Source organism: Xenia sp. Carnegie-2017, unplaced genomic scaffold (assembly GCF_021976095.1).
Source record: "Xenia sp. Carnegie-2017 unplaced genomic scaffold, XeniaSp_v1 HiC_scaffold_14, whole genome shotgun sequence".
In the NCBI taxonomy this organism is placed as follows: Eukaryota; Metazoa; Cnidaria; class Anthozoa; order Malacalcyonacea; family Xeniidae; genus Xenia; species Xenia sp. Carnegie-2017.
In genome coordinates this window covers 6,646,429-6,662,435 of record NW_025813447.1, presented here as the reverse complement: position 1 = coordinate 6,662,435, position 16,007 = coordinate 6,646,429, and the positions used below count along the sequence as shown (strand labels likewise).

At 38.9% G+C, this 16,007-nt stretch overlaps 1 protein-coding gene across 1 annotated transcript in view; it reads right to left on the bottom strand.

Annotated features, from left to right (window-relative positions):
• Nucleotides 1–12,027: 12,027 nt before the first annotated feature.
• LOC124433643 (kinesin-like protein KIN-7I) overlaps nucleotides 12,028–16,007 on the bottom strand; it is a 32,589-nt gene continuing 28,609 nt past the window's right edge. Inside the window, exons 23-24 of the mRNA XM_046983417.1 lie at nucleotides 13,818–13,979; nucleotides 12,028–12,856 (exon numbers count right to left, since the gene is read on the bottom strand). Of these exons, the coding sequence (XP_046839373.1) occupies nucleotides 12,283–12,856; nucleotides 13,818–13,979 (736 nt within the window). The 3' untranslated portion in view covers nucleotides 12,028–12,282. The remainder of the gene's footprint in view (nucleotides 12,857–13,817; nucleotides 13,980–16,007) is intronic.

Here is a 16,007-nt window from a genome sequence, read left to right as displayed (position 1 = left end):
CAATTGTGATGACCGCTATACTTCTCATTTAGTCATTGTTGCTATTTAACCAGAATATGAATTTGTGTTTGTCTACTTCCATTTGTGTTGGTGTACTTCTGTTTGTGTTTGTGTACTTCTATTTGTGTTTGTGTACTTCTATTTGTGTTTGTGTACTTCTATTTGTGTTTGTGTACTTCTATTTGTGTTTGTGTACTTCTATTTGTGTTCGTGTACTTCTATTTGTGTTTGTGTACTTCTATTTGTGTTCGTGTACTTCTATTTGTGTTTGTGTACTTCTATTTGTGTTCGTGTACTTCTATTTGTGTTTGTGTACTTCTATTTGTGTTCGTGTACTTCTATTTGCGTTTGTGTACTTCCATTTGTGTTCGTGTACTTCCATTTGTGTTCGTGTATTGTACTTGTGGGCCACCGTAGCTAAGAAATATTTAATACGCGGCATTTGAATAGTCGAAGTAAACAAAATACCGTCCGAATTACAATCGGCCTAATCTTTTGAAGTTAGTAACGAGAAATTCTTCAATAAATATTCAGGCTTAAAATAATGCGGGAAAGCACTGTCCAAATGAGCTTTAAAGGTTCCGAAAGATGTAAATAAACATGTGATTAAACTGAGGTCAAATTTATTAATATAATATTACCATTGAAAATGTACCTAAATGTAGCTCAGTAAAACCATTCACTGTTTTGTATCGTATTAAGGCTATAAAATAACGAAGCAAAGTAGTTTATTTTTGTGATCGAGAAACTATGAGGCCTTATTGTTATTTATTCGCTAATTTGTTGCAATTGTTAATGGCATCGTGGCATGTACAAAGTAAGAACGAAGTTTATATGCAATAAAACTTGAACATGAATTAGTCAAATATTTAAACATGAAGCTAGTATATTTAATGGTAAAACAAAAGTCACATAACAATGGCACTACTACATATCAGACGTGTGTAAACAGCTAACAAAATTATGTGATAGTGATTGCCTCTATCAATACATGTCAATAAACTTGTTGGCAGTGTTCGTATATAATTCATTGTGAATATCCCACATGAATAAAGTATCATTCCCTTTGTAAATTGTTTTGTTTACCCATTTAATACAATGTGCCCATAGCTTAGTTCAGGAGCGGAACCAGTATTTTGCGTGACTGATGCACTCGAGCGCCAAAGGCGCCAGCCCGCTAGGGGGGGTTTGGAAAATTTTGAATTTTACAAGCTCGGAAACGCAATTTCCTGTGTTTTGAAAGCACTTCTACCAAAAATTTATGCACAAATCAGCTGGCCAACTTTTCGTAAAATATCATCCCAAAATTTCCACTATATTTCGAAAGATTCCATCAATTTTATGAGCTTTATCCAGTATTATATGTTCTTACTAATTAACATTCCAACATTGATGTGTGTAAAAAGAGAAATGCATGTCACCCTTTTCGCCATCCAAGACACAAAAACAATAATTTAGGCCCTTTTTGACTCACTGGATGCGCGCTCGATAAATGCTAAGCAGTTTATTCATTTTTCAACAGGACAACGGCAGGAGCCAAAGACTGCCAGCCCTCCCCCAGCGCCCTGCGCTGCCGCCCTCGTGGTCTATTAGTTAGTACTCGTCGAGAGGGTCCCCCTCGAAGACACAGCCCAACATGTTGAGGTGGACATCTAATCGCTCCCTTGCAAGCTCAACTCGACGTTGCAGTTCCTCGGGAGCAGCGCTGTTGCCGCACAGGCGGCAAACGAATTTCATAGCTTTGCTACCAACCACGCGCAATTATGCCGCCGAGCATTTCGATGGTCGGCGGCATAATCGCTAGATTCATGACGCTCATAGCGCCAGTTTGACATGCCAAACACTTCACACCAAGATGATGCACCTGGGGATGTAACGCAGTCAATGGCGCGCAAAGTTTATGTCTAGCGTGAATTGCCATCCGCCACTTGACGCTGAATTTTTTTCAGAGCGTCCATGTGCCCGAGCTGAATGCCTTCCTTACGCCCGCTCGCATGTGCAGCGTTCAGCTGTGCTTCTATCTCTCGTGTCTGTTCGCGGAGAGCTCTCTTGGTCTGGCTTCTAATGTCGCTTGTCAACGAAGCGAAACGCTCTGCTTCGCAAAAAACGAGCTGGTACTCACTTTCGCTGCAGTTGCCATCTCGAAGCGCTCGGCAGGTGATCAGCGAGATTGCTCGAAGCACGGTTTCAGCCGACGTCCGAATGCGATCGTGTTTTTCAGCTTTCTTGCCTAATCTGCGGCTCACGACCCCACCAGTGAAAGTGGCCGTGCTGCAAACAGATGCGTAGTAATATGCGTAGTAATGCGCGTAGGAGGGCGTCCCGCCCTCATCGCAGTGTCATCGGGACGACGATACTCAAGTCACTTGGCGGCCTGAGCTTGGGTGAGAACGGCCTCCAGCTGTGTACAGGTGGGACGGTGAAAAGCATATTCCCATGCAGGGAATGACTGTTATGCGAATAAGCTTGGGGTTAGCCAACACCGTCTTGATCTTACGCTCTTCTTCCTGGAGCGTCGAGGAGGAAATTCTTGGCCGCGTCAGGCCCTCGGTAATGCTGCGGCTGCTGAGTTTCCCCATCGGAGCGAACGACTATGAATAAGTAGCCGCTTGCCTCGTGTCTGAAGACTTGCTAAGTGCTGCTCTTTTTAGAGTTAAGCGCGGGGCCCTCGATTTTACGAATCAGGCTCTCAAAGTCAGCGTAGATTATGAAGGGCGCTTTAAGCTGCTTGTGGTAATTCTCAAAGCGGATTTTGTCATTTTTTCCGAGGGATGACATTCTGATTGCAACCGCTGCTTGGTTGATGCCTCGACATTCAGGCTTATGCTCTTCCAGCAAATCATGTCTGGTGAAGCCATGAAGGCAACGCTCAAAGAAGTGCAGCCGGTGGCTATTCTTTGATTTCCGGTTGAAGTCCTTCATCCAAGTATAGTGGTGTTTCTCAGGATTTTTCGAATCCAAGACGAGGAAGTAATTCACAGTCTTGTGAGCTCTTTCTACTTTGCTCAGACGGCAAGGAACGACGCCGCCTTCCCAACCATACACGTTGATAGCAAGGTCGTTCTTACGCTCAACTCGTTCGAGCTGGGATAGCGGTATGGGAGCTCACCCCCGCAAAGTCAAGGCCGTCTTCAGTGGGATACTTGCCCGGCCGTTGCAGATTTCTAGCTGCGGGAAACAGTGCAGCCCTTAGAGACTAGCGGAGGCAGTCGTCGTCTTTGTTTTTCACGTTGAAGATTGCGTTCTTATTCTTGACCGCGGTGTGGAGAGGGAGGTATGAGCCCCCGCATAAAGGCTGGTAGTGAGTGATGTCAAGCCAGAGTGTTTTGACACGATCCACTATCCGCCCAGACCCTTTCCTAATGAACTTTTCCAATCCCTTCAGGATTGTTAGGAAGGCTTCATGTAGCGCTTGCGGAATCTCATACGCCTGAAGCAGCGTGATCTGCTTTGTCCGGAACACTGGTGATTGAAGCACTTCAGTGCTATTTGCTTCATCCTTCCGAAGCTCAACCTCAACAGCCAACTGGAACTTAACTCCTCGTAGAGCTAATAGTTCCTCGACAAGTTTGCGTTTGATGTGGTGCTGGGCGATTTTGAGGAAAGCCATCAAGTCGCGTTCGGTGGGTGCCCTATCGGCACCTGCATTTTCCAGGCTCTCAGATGATAGCTGAAGGCCTTCGTTTCATCTCACTTAATTTCCGTGGGTGGAGGGGGATGAGCCCTTGTAGGGCGTCGTGGTTTGATTTCAGCCAGAAGCTCATTGATCCATGCGTCCATCTCGTCATCGGTGGGCTCGGCGGCTCTGCGCTTGCGCGGATTGGAGATAGGTGGAGTGACATTTCTTGCCGTGGGTGTCGGGTCAGCGGGCGGTTGAAGAGCCTTGAGAGAGTCTTGATACCTCGTCTCCGCTGAAATATTTATATAATTGCAGAAGTTTCTCGACTAAATTCATCTCAAATGTCGCAAATTTTGGTGCTATACTCTAGGTGAGATAATTCTCTAAATTGAAATTAATTCAAAATGTCGAAATTAATTCGGCGAGTACTCTAGCAAATCTCCTTCTTGCTTGTTTCTCCGCATAAACGAGCTTATGATGCACTCTATTCGCCCCGCAGGCTTGACAAAGGATAGTTTCTGCCTGTGTTTCGACCCCACACTTACGACATGGTTGTGGAAGTCGCCTGCCTTCTGTTAACCGCCTCATATGAAGTCCGCAGTATTCACCTATGGAGCTTTGTGCACATGTGGTGAGCTTTCCGGGTAATAACCACGCACACTTGTTCTTTTCCTGCCTCTTGATAATGTGTCAAGACAAATATTCTATATGAGAATTTTTCTCTAACTAATAGACACGGACGCCCGGCCGCGCGGGGCGCTGGGGGTGGACCGGCCTTCTTTGGCTCCTGCCGTTGTCCTGGGATTGGCCTTCGCTATCTTGTGATTTTTGTGCCGACCTATGCGCTTACTATGTGCTTGCTATGTGAACCACGTACGCGAACTAATGCTGGGGCGCTTAGATTTGTGTATACTCCTTCTCAAACTGTGAAGTGTGACAGAACCGGTAGTCTCTATACTACTTCATAGTAAAAATGTGAAGTCCCGCACGTGGACTATCAATAAAGTTAATCACTTATATTGTTATTCAACCGGATCGTGCTGTTAATTCCTCGATGATCTAGAAGGGCAGAAATAATCGGGAGAACAATTCTACCAATAAGTAGAAGATTGGAATAATTTATTATAATCGGGCGAATCGTGCATATTATTTTTTCTTTAGCACATTTCACAACATACCCTGCTTAAAATTCCGAGGGAGTGAGTTAATAAATTTACAAAATTTATATTTCTTGTCTGCAATCTAAAACGCCATTGTTTGAATATCCGAGAGTCGTTGCATTGAGAACTTTAATTCTTTCTAGCTATAATTACAGCACGTTATATCTTTATATGTTGATAATTTGTAACTTAAAGTGTTTATATTACGAATTTTAGCCCCCCTTTTTTATTAGCTAAATTGAAAGACCTTGTTTCAGTGATTTTAAATCTGCAATTATAATTGAATTGGATTGGTGAAAGTGATTTTACGGACGTTCAAAGTCACGATTTTCAGCATTTTTTTTGCAAACTTTTTGATCGGTATGCTTATGACTTGTGACGTAGAAAGTAGAACACATATATCAACATGGCGTATTCTACTAGTAATCTTAATAAGAAACGCGGAGGAAAACGCTGTGTTGCTGGCGGACCTAATCAAATTAGTTGCGCCAATGACTCAAAAACCGAAGGAATGTCGATGCATCTGTTTCCTAAAAAAGAAATAGAGCCGCAAAGACATAGAAAATGGGTAAATTTTGTGCATAAACATAGACCGGGTTTTGAGGCTTCCACTACCTCGTGTCTGTGTTCTGCGCATTTTGAAGATTCTTGTTTTGACCTTAATTTGAGCGTGCAAGTCAAGCTATCCCAACCATTGACGTGGCTGGGATTCCTGAACCATTACAGGACGAAATAACCCATCGAAAGCGAAGACAAGTAAGTTTACGCTTGTTTATGTTAATTTTTCTTTTGTCATATGTAATTTTGATATAAGTTTTGTAGATTATTCGACATACTCTCCATAAGCTATCGCTGAAGGAAACATGTTCTCTCAATGAGGAAATACCATCTACTAGTGATGGAGCTGAGCATGTTGAAGTATGCACTGGGGAAGCAAACGATTCGCCATTTGAACGGCTTGCTAATTTCCATTTTTACATTTATGCTATGATTTAATTCCATATATTTTTTCTTTTGTCTTTTTTCCCAGACTGACATTGAAGAAAAGATTTTCTTTCATTTAATTCTTTCAGCTTAACCTCTCAGTATTTGCACCAATTTGTTTTGATTGTTTACTCTTGTTTCAAACAATTAAACTGCATGTCAACTTATATAGTGCATCCATGTATCTCCTATTTGGTTTTCATCTAGGCATATTTCCTGACCATTCCAAACTCAGCAAAGAAGGTCAGCAGTCTCTACAGTGCACAAGTTAAAAGACTATTCCATCATCGCCCCTCTGATGGTATGTAACCTTTTGTGTTACCACTTGGATATGCTTTCCGAATAAAGTGGTAAACACAAGCAGGTAAAGGCCGAGTATTCTCCCATCCCATAGACCCACAAAACCATCGCATCAACCATCTGTATGCCACAGCTCTCAAGTACTTGAAGTAAATAAAAAGGTTGGACTAATTATTGTTGATGAAACAATGTTGACGATAACATTGTTTCTCATACAATTTACAATCTTACATATTTAATGATTGTGATGCTTGGTGGCGATAAGCACGTCCATTCCTATCTCTCAATAGTGGCCCGACGTTTTCAAGGGCAGCCTCATTAACTAAAGGCCCAAATTTGGCATACTGTGTTATGCATGATATTTTCTCAATGCTGCCATCGAATGTCATTTTCTGCAAAGCTGGTCCTATTTCCTTTCAGCATCTGTACTCTAATGCGCCTTCTAACAAATCGGTATGACAGCATTGACAATTACACCTGAAACGTGGGAGCATTGTGGTTTATAAAGTAACTTTATGTATATTACAAACAGGAGAAAACAACAACTTACCATTCACCGAGTGGAATTACGCCATCACTTCGTTGTTCTAATGTCGCAGGAGAATTCCATCGGGATCATCTGGAGTATGCACTTCATCACCATCTCCTCATATGCGAAGTCGTTTAAATGCTCGACATAACCCATGGATTCCGAGCTCGATTCAGATACGCATTCAGACATCGAATTCGAATTATCTGAGCACTGATTTGAGGCCATACTTTCCGGACAACTTGTTTTTTAATATTTTATTGAAAATACTGTCATTATTTGTTTTTAAGACAAGAAAAACGACAACAAAATCACCTCCTATAATATAATATTATATTGACGGAAACAGACGTGTTCAACTATCTACGTCACAAGTATCAATATGGTGTCGTAAAAAATTCGCAAATAGTACCCGACTTTGGAGCCAAAATTAACGAACTTATATTTATCTGTTTAAGTCCAGCGACATGTCATAGTTCTTCAAATAATCCAAATTTTCAATGAAGCTCATAAAAAAGGGGGGCTAAAATTCGTAATATAAGCACTTTAATATTGTTTATCAGTCATATGATACCGCAAATTCATGCAAAATACGATTAGGCAATGCATTCCCTGATTCCAAATATATTGTCGAAAATCGTAAATCACTTACATTATAGCTCGCACTTTGCCCTATAATTTTCATAAGTTACAATAGTTATATGTTTGTATACAGAATTATAATCTGTTGCATCTTCCTTTCTTTACACTTCGCGACTTGAGGGCACATTGAGCGAAGTTGAGGCACAAAGGCAAACACAAACATTTGTAATGAAATAAATTATTCTCTATAAAGAAACAAAACCAAATAATTGTATATTTTGCACCTCATTGCGTGTTGCTCAAGCTAGAGCACGTGTCGATTTCTATGCCTGCATTCTGATACAAAAATGTAAAAAAACATTTCGACAGCTCAAAACTCAAGCAACACCCTAAAAATCACCCTTAGAGATCGGCAACTACCTTTTTGTCTTAGGTGGGGGTAATGGTATAGATGGCACGCTAATGAATGCTTGTTTTTTGTAAATGGACGTCGTTGCTCTGTCTGCTTTCCGTAAAGCAATTCATTCTTGACATTTTTGTCCGTATACCGGCAAACGGCGTGAATTTGGCGGGATAGACACATTTTTGGTCAAATAAAATGAATGACGGAGCAATGGGAGATATACTGAGGGAGGCCTTCTTTGTTTTTCTACAACTCGAGATGAAATGTATTAGATACAGTTGTACGCATATTTTTCTCAATAGACTTATCAATATTCATGTCTACGTTTTCTGCCATAGTATCACGACTATCCCTGTCTCCTTCCCATGATGCACCTTTTGAAGAGACCGACCAAATAATCGGCAGGGTCGATTACATGCTCGTTTACATGTTTCGATGCGCTATCTGAGGATTTACCTACGAGATCACCAACGTTGCTTACGTGGCTTCGCTTGTGATGGGCCTCTTCTTCCTCTTCCTCCTGCAGCGGAAGTAGTTTGTCTCTCTTTTGGCGCTCTTTTTTCAAATGTTCTTTCCACTTGTTGCGTCGCGCACGAAATACAACAAAATGTGGTTAATAGCTGGTGGGATAACACGCAAATTTTGCTACTTGCTCGTATTTTCATGGGACGAGAACACAACAACAGCTTGTTGCTGCATTTTCCGCGTCCTGTTATATTCTTTCTCTAAATCAGACACGCCAACCAAGGAACTGGGTTGATTCACTGAGCCGCTAAAGTCTTTTCCAAAAGTATATCCCCCAGTTTGATGGACCTTGTTTGCCCTTCCTTCTTGGGATGAATGGGGAGAAAGAAGACCAAGAGAGCCAACGTTCATTTGGTTGACCTCATCATCTTCATCATCGCTCGATGCGTAACCATCTTTCGTTTTTATTTTGGACTTTATATCAAGCGATTGGTTCGCCAGTGGACGAATGTTGTACATGTATTTTTCACGGAGTTCAACATTTTGGGGTATAGAAACGGCGCTATATTATAGACCATCTACAAAAAATGCAAAAAAGGAAGATAACTGTTAGGCCTTTGCTATCAATTAATTTTTGTATTAACTATACGGTATACATATTAGTTGCGATATGTGAATGTTTTGTACAATGAACATCAAAAACAGTACAGTTAGCTGAAAAACAGTCCTGCAGATTTAAAGAATATACGTCAACCAAGTTGCAAAGTGCGCTTTTGTTTATGGTTCACATCGTTACCATTTTTTGGTGCTGATAGAAAACATTATAGATGCAGCACTAACTACACGTTTCTTTTCATTCAAAATTTGAAGTAAATAAGAAGCAAATTGACTGTGTGTCTGCTCTGCCATTCCAAGTCTTTTTGTCTTCACCACTCCTTATAATAGTACATACATCCGTAAACTGATGTTCAATCTGATGTTCAATCTGATGTTCAATCTGGTGTAGTTGAACATCAAGTTTCCGCCTTCCACGCTTAGGCCAAGACGTCATTTAAAGCACAAGTTTTTAAAATTACTTAAAACTCTAATTTACAGTTGTTATTATTGTTGGTCTATATTGCATCATTGAACTAAAATACATGGAACGCTACCTGTAATACAAAACCCTAATAATTTTTTGAAGTCGTGATTTTACCCCAGACGCGTGTGTAGTCAATAACTTATTACTCCGCGAGAGAAGCACGAAACACGACACACGCGTGTCTGGGGTAAAATTTCGCGTATTTGATGTAAGATTTGGCTTCAATTATTTGCTTCAGGGAGCGATCCATTTATCTTAGTTCAATGTGTTGCCTGGGCTGCAATAACAAAATCCGCCATTTTATCGAGCCACAAAATGGCCGTCACGCTGTGATTAACTCACAATGCATCTTGGTTGACACACATTTTTTAAGGATGACGACTTTAACATTGAAAATGCTACAAAATATCAACCATAAAGTATTATAAGCTGGTCTCTGTATTATTAGCCGTTTTCAACAGCACAAAAGGGAATAATTGTTTTTCAAACTATACTCGCCTATACACTATATCAACCAGGAATTGGGTAGAGTAAGTTATGAAATAATTATTACAATATTAATTCATTCGAATAAGAAAAGAATAAAATAACATAATCAAATAATTTCATCATGGTGCATCTTTGCATAAAAAGATTAAGGACGTCGTTTTCGAAGTTTATAAGCCGTGTTAGGAAGAAATTACAATGATACCAGAATTTTCAGAGTTGTTGGTTGGCACGAGTAACCTTTGTCAATTTGTTTTCAATCCAAACCAGTAAATCAGGGCCCTTGCCGAACGAAAAAATGAAATGCATCCTCTACAAACCAAATTGAATTGATTTAAAATATAAAGCCAACGAAACAGCTTATTGTGCCATTACCAATCACAAACTAAAGAGGTGAGTTGCTATCTGGACGGGCTGTTAGAAAAGTTACGGCACATATGTAGATCAGAAAAAACAGCTACAGCCGACTTTGGAACTGATTATCAGAACTACCCAGAAATAGTAATAGAGAAAGATACAGGTTTGACCACTCGTGAAAACGTAATGTGATTTGCATGATCCGAATAAAAGATGCATTATGATACGAAATGTGCATCGTGTAAATTTGAAATGAGAACTAAACATATCTGACGACATATTCACTCGAGCTAAGTGACACCTTGTTTTTTTCACTCAGCAAGAAAAAAGGAACGCCAGTTTGCTCTTCACTGAAACAGTCCCTCTTTGAATGCTATTAGGCAAACAAAAATAGGTCGTTAAAATGCTCTCAGCTCTTTCAAGATTACGTCAAATGTTTGAAGAGGCGCGACAGGTATTTCGCCGTTTCTAACTGAGTCCGTGAACGAGCCACCAGTCAACCATTGGGATGGACTGGAGAGTAGGGCTCACTCCAATTGTATAAAAACCTTCTTTTATGAACAGTGGGAGTTATTAATAATTGACTTTTACTTTACTTTCACCACAAAAAAACACCGGAAATAACATTGACGAACCCTACATTTTAAATTTCTTTTAAGAGCATGGCTCCGTTGCACTTCCACAAACCTTTTAACATTCTCACCTCCCCAACAACAGATGTTAGCAACAAGAAGCTGTCATCTGTTATTCAATATTTTGGGATCGTATTGACACAATAAGCATTACCAAGCCAACATTTTCCGTAAGACTTCACACATCTTCACGTTCTATGACAGTCAAAATTCAGTAACGTTGAATTGATTTGCACTTCCAATGATCTGTTTCAAAAACTGGTTCAAACAGTTTGAATTGGAATGTTTTTTTAACTTTTTCAGTCGATGGCAAAAAGAGTTTCGTAGTAACAAAGAACACTATCTTTCTGTTGATATCTCTAGAGTTATCATGTAACATGGAATTGTGATCTACATGGAGTGTATCTGTATGCTTTCTTTGAAAACCAAGAAAGTGAGTCGTTTCTATCAATAAAACGATTTAACGTTTCATTTATGATCGCTTTTCGAACGTTACCAGCAGACACACCGTAAAATTTTCTGATCACGTTCAGACGCGCACCAGCTTTTTCTCAGTTTAATATAAAACAAATTCCGAAGAAGCAAGACATCTTGAGATTGCAAAATATAAATCAAAACAAGACGAGAAGTAAACTGTAAATTTTCGACTTTATTTCAAAGTCATCCTCAGATAGAATGAGACAGACCTTACTTCTTTACTACCGACCATTATACTTCTTTAAATTGTCGGCTGGTCATGGTTTTTACTCAGTTTGTGATGCATATTGTTGGTTTTTTTTATGAAAGTCTGGAATCATTTTCTTGAGAATTTTTTAAACAACAGAATTATCGCCATGGTATTATCACTATAATACTTCTATGGATAGAGTTTAACAAATTTAACAATTCAAAACAATATTCGGTTTCGGTATTTACTGTTATCATGCAATACAGGTATCATGCATTCACTTTCAAAAAATTCTGCCAGGCGCAAAAGAAAAGAATGTACGGATTAACGTTCTCATTATGCCCCTGACTGATAGTCATATTGACGTACTTCATGTATGGCCAAAGTTTTTGAGCGAGATACTTTTGCTTGTATATTCACGTGTTATTTACCCTGTGCTGCTCTATGATTGGAGATCCGCCATTTTCGGTTGTCTTGAATGGCCAACAAGGCGCGAAAAGCGTTACCCTAAACTCATTCTATAAAACAAGATTTCCGATGGTTGGCTTACGAAACGAGATCAACCGAATATTTACTTTTAGGCACTACAAACTTATTTTTGAATCCATACAATTTTTGCGTATTTGCAAGAGAAACAATTACTGCCACGTCAAAAAATTAAACGATTTCCGCGAAGGATTCTTATAAAATAAGATGCCGCCAGTGTTTTTATAACGCGGTAGAGTCGTCAATGTTCTTTGAAGTTATTTCAGAGTGACAAAGTTAAGTACGACTGTATATTACGTAAATCGATCTATAATATGTACATATATTAAATAAATGATCTATTGTGCATTTGCCTGTTGTTCAATCTAGTTCACGACGCCCATAATTTGTAGAGGCAAAGTAGATAATTGCACCGTAGTGATAATTGTAACAAAAATAAGTAAAATATAAAAATCGAGCGTTACTAAAAATGCTACAGGATGCTCAACATAACACATACACATACGCACTTATCGTCTTCTTCAAACCGAATTACTGCGGTGTGCAGTTATTGGGGTCGTGCTTTGGAAAATTCGGACCTCTCTTTCCTTGTGAACCAAACCCTCGTGCTGGTCTAGAAACGGGGTTGCTGGATCGCAAAGCTGATCTGTCTTTTGCGATAGCCTGTATCCCATCTGATCTATTGCGGTCTACCCGTGGCTCCAACCCGATCATTTTATTGTTTGTTTTCATTCGACTGGGAAGCGGCCCGGCTAATTTTGATCCCGCCTTCAATAACGATTCCGTTGGTCGGAAAGCAGATTTTTCCCCCGGATAGAGAAACGGCTTTCCTTGTAACGAATTTTCATTTTCATTCCATTTTTGTTGTTTGAAGTTATCAGAATTCATTTCACGCGACTTTGTTGACGTTTGACTGGCTACAATAAAATAATCTTTCTCGCTTTTTTTACGCTTCATTTGCCCGAAGGCGGGTTGCTGTCCATTATCCGTCGCAACGTCAATACTCGACTCATGTTTAGCTTCTACATCAACCTTTTCTGGCTTTTGGATATTTTCAGCCATCATGACTTTCAAAAGTTTACACTCGATCTCGTGATTCTTTTTCCTGAATGAAGGTAAGACAAATTGATAAACTTTGTTGTGTCCGACAAACAATTTTAACATCCCGCACAAAGATATGGGTCAGTGATAAATATATGTTAAAAACACATAACCAAATACCAAAAATTGGAAAGTAGTCTTGGGTAACTGGCTTATGAACGGTATCAAACTTTGCAAGGGAGAGATGAAAGGTGAGAATTTATTCCAGCTTTTTAGTACGGATACTTTATCAAAGTTTTGACTCTATATGTCACAATTCTGACAACGACCTTGGCGCAAGGCATAAAATTAACTGGAAGTTTTGTAACGGAACACAAAACATGACATAAAGAATCCGTGTTTGGTCATGTGACCTGTATCCAAAACAAGGAAATGAACGCTCTACAAATCTGCCGTGTTGAAAAGCGGTATGTAACTTTCTTGGCAACATAAGAGAAACAATTTTCGTACGGACTAAAAGGCCGATGATGTCGTACCCAAACCCTCATGTCTAACTACCGAGTCAAGGTGAGACCAGCATGAACAGTGGCAAAAAACGAGACTCTGATTAAAATTAAGTTAAAACAGCGTAAAACAGCAATCCAATCCAAACATTCGAAAACCAAACGTAGACTATCACCTCTGCAACTCAGTGAATTAGCTAGATCGATAAGCGAGAGAGTCATGATTCGTACATGCATGTTTTGTCGCATCAATTTTCCATTGAAATCAACCTTTTCGTGGGGAATAAAACATACAGGCGTAAAAATCAGTTTTAGACAAATCCCAACGGTGAATTCACTTGGGAGCTTATGCTGTACATTGCTATTTCACGTACTGTTAAATAAAAACGTGTAATGGCATGAAAAATTGAAAAAAGAGTATTTTGCAAACGATGTCAATGTGTTTGATCAATAACATCATTCTCGATATTATCATTCCTTGCGTAACTAACAGTAAAACATTTAAAACGTTTATTCATTTACTTCACATTGGCATTCTCATTCGTCAAACTCTCCACTTTCTTTTGTGCGTTGGCCAATTCAGCCTCGATCTTTTTCTTTTCAGCATTCATTCTTTCCAGTCGAGCGCTTAGTGAAAATACAGCAACGCTGCCAACAACACCCACGGGCTCACCGTTGGATGAACTAGAAAACAAAAAATGGGGGAAAACTTTTGGGATTCGATTTGGAAATGGAGCAAAAAATAGAGCATTTGAGAAAGATTTCAATATGAAACTGTGTAAAAATGTGGCTCACATAATGTTTATTTGCGTTTTGCTGGCAGTAGGGCTGTGCAAACTACGGTTTTTCATCTCCGGCTCCGGCCTCTTGTCAAATCTCGAATCACTGGTTGGTGACTAGTTAATTTTGCAAGTCACTGTTCAACAGTTTATAGTGCTTATGCATCGAGTTTTGACCCCCTAACTTTTTGGCCAAATAAAAAGAAGTAGCCTCACTTTATATTTGAAATCAAAAATAAAATTGAACTTTTCTATCCAAAGCCATGATCGTCAAAAGTTGTCATTTTTGAAACTTGCTGTGCGAACTTTTAATAATAAGTGTCATAAGTGAAACACACTTCTATCATGGCGTGTAGAATTTATAGTAAAATCTCCATCGAGAATAATAACCTTCTCCTGGCGGATAAAACTAGTCGAATTTCACCATTTCTGTGAGAAATGAAAATTAAGATCTTTGTATATATTTCCTAAAGAAGAATAGACTCTCAAAGGCAAAGAATAGGTTGATTTTGTTCGACAACGTTTCACCCCTTCGTAGATATTTTTGTTCAGCGTATTTTGATGAGTCGTGTTTTGATCTATGTAAATGTTTGTTGGGCAAAGAAGCTCGAAACGAAAAGAATAAATATTTGATTCCCACAGTCATTTTGGCTGGAATCGGTCTTAGCGAAAACGGGAAATTGATTTAGCTGGACTGCGACGGGTTGGACTTGAATTCACAAGTATTTTAATAACAGAATTACAATTATTGTGGCAGAGAAGTCAAAAAATGAAGTCCTTTAACAAAATATGTGCTGGTTGAATATAATCAAAGCATCATTTTAAATTTTAGCTACCATGAGGAGATCAGTATGAACTATGAAATATTGTATGCATGGATAAAAACAAGTCTGACAGTTTTTTGATACATTGCCCATGAAAACGTTTTGAGGAATATTCTGGGTAATGAGTTTCTCTGTAACTTTGTTTGATATCAAAACAAACATTGTAATCATTAATATTTGAAGTAAATGAGTAGCACACAAACTAAATCAAAACTACTTTAAGCATATCTTAGTTGTTATATATTATTTATGTAGTAGAGCTGTTTTTGTTGTAGTAAGAAAACTAGAATGTAGAATGAATATTACTTATACACTCTCTTCAGATTAATCTTGGTTACTGATTAGTATTTGGTTATGTGGTGATTTAGTATAGATCTAGGGGTTTGTACAAATAAATAATTGACATTAAAAATTTAAACAGTACTATTGGTAACTTCTATTTTACAAAATATATTATTATCAAAACAAGAACTATGGAATGAGCTTTATGCAGGCTATAGCTATTAGATAAATTCTACATCTTACATATATTCTAGCCTAGTAATAACTTCAAGAGCCTGATTTATTTATCAGGATCGAGTTGAGAGGTACATAGTTTGTAAGAACAGTCATCATTATCTTTTAATAATGGCACTGTATTTTTTACACCTGTTCACATTGCATTAGTGAAATCTCCATCTTCTACATTATGTGTGTAGTTCAGTATTTTTCTAGTTTCTGCTCTCTAATGACATTGGATCACTTATGTGCTATTTCTGTGAAGCTATTAAAAGCATCCCAACAAAGCCCAAAAACTCAAACAAGATCGAGTTCAATGCGATTTTCCTTTAAGCAGTTAACATTAAAATCGTAAGATTAACAAGAAAAAAGACCAAAATAAATCGCATGGGTAAAGAATCATCATGCGCTTCTTGACTTGCAATTCAGCCATGTTAGTGGTCTGATACAAAAGAATATTTTATCAGAGTTATTGTTGGCACCAGCGGGCGTGTGCGAGCAACATTGTTTGGCAAATCTCAAGAGAATGGTTGCAAGTCAAGGATATTTTAAATCTAGACTGCTTCCACAACGGAGAATGTCTTCGACAAAATATCATTTATAAAAGATTA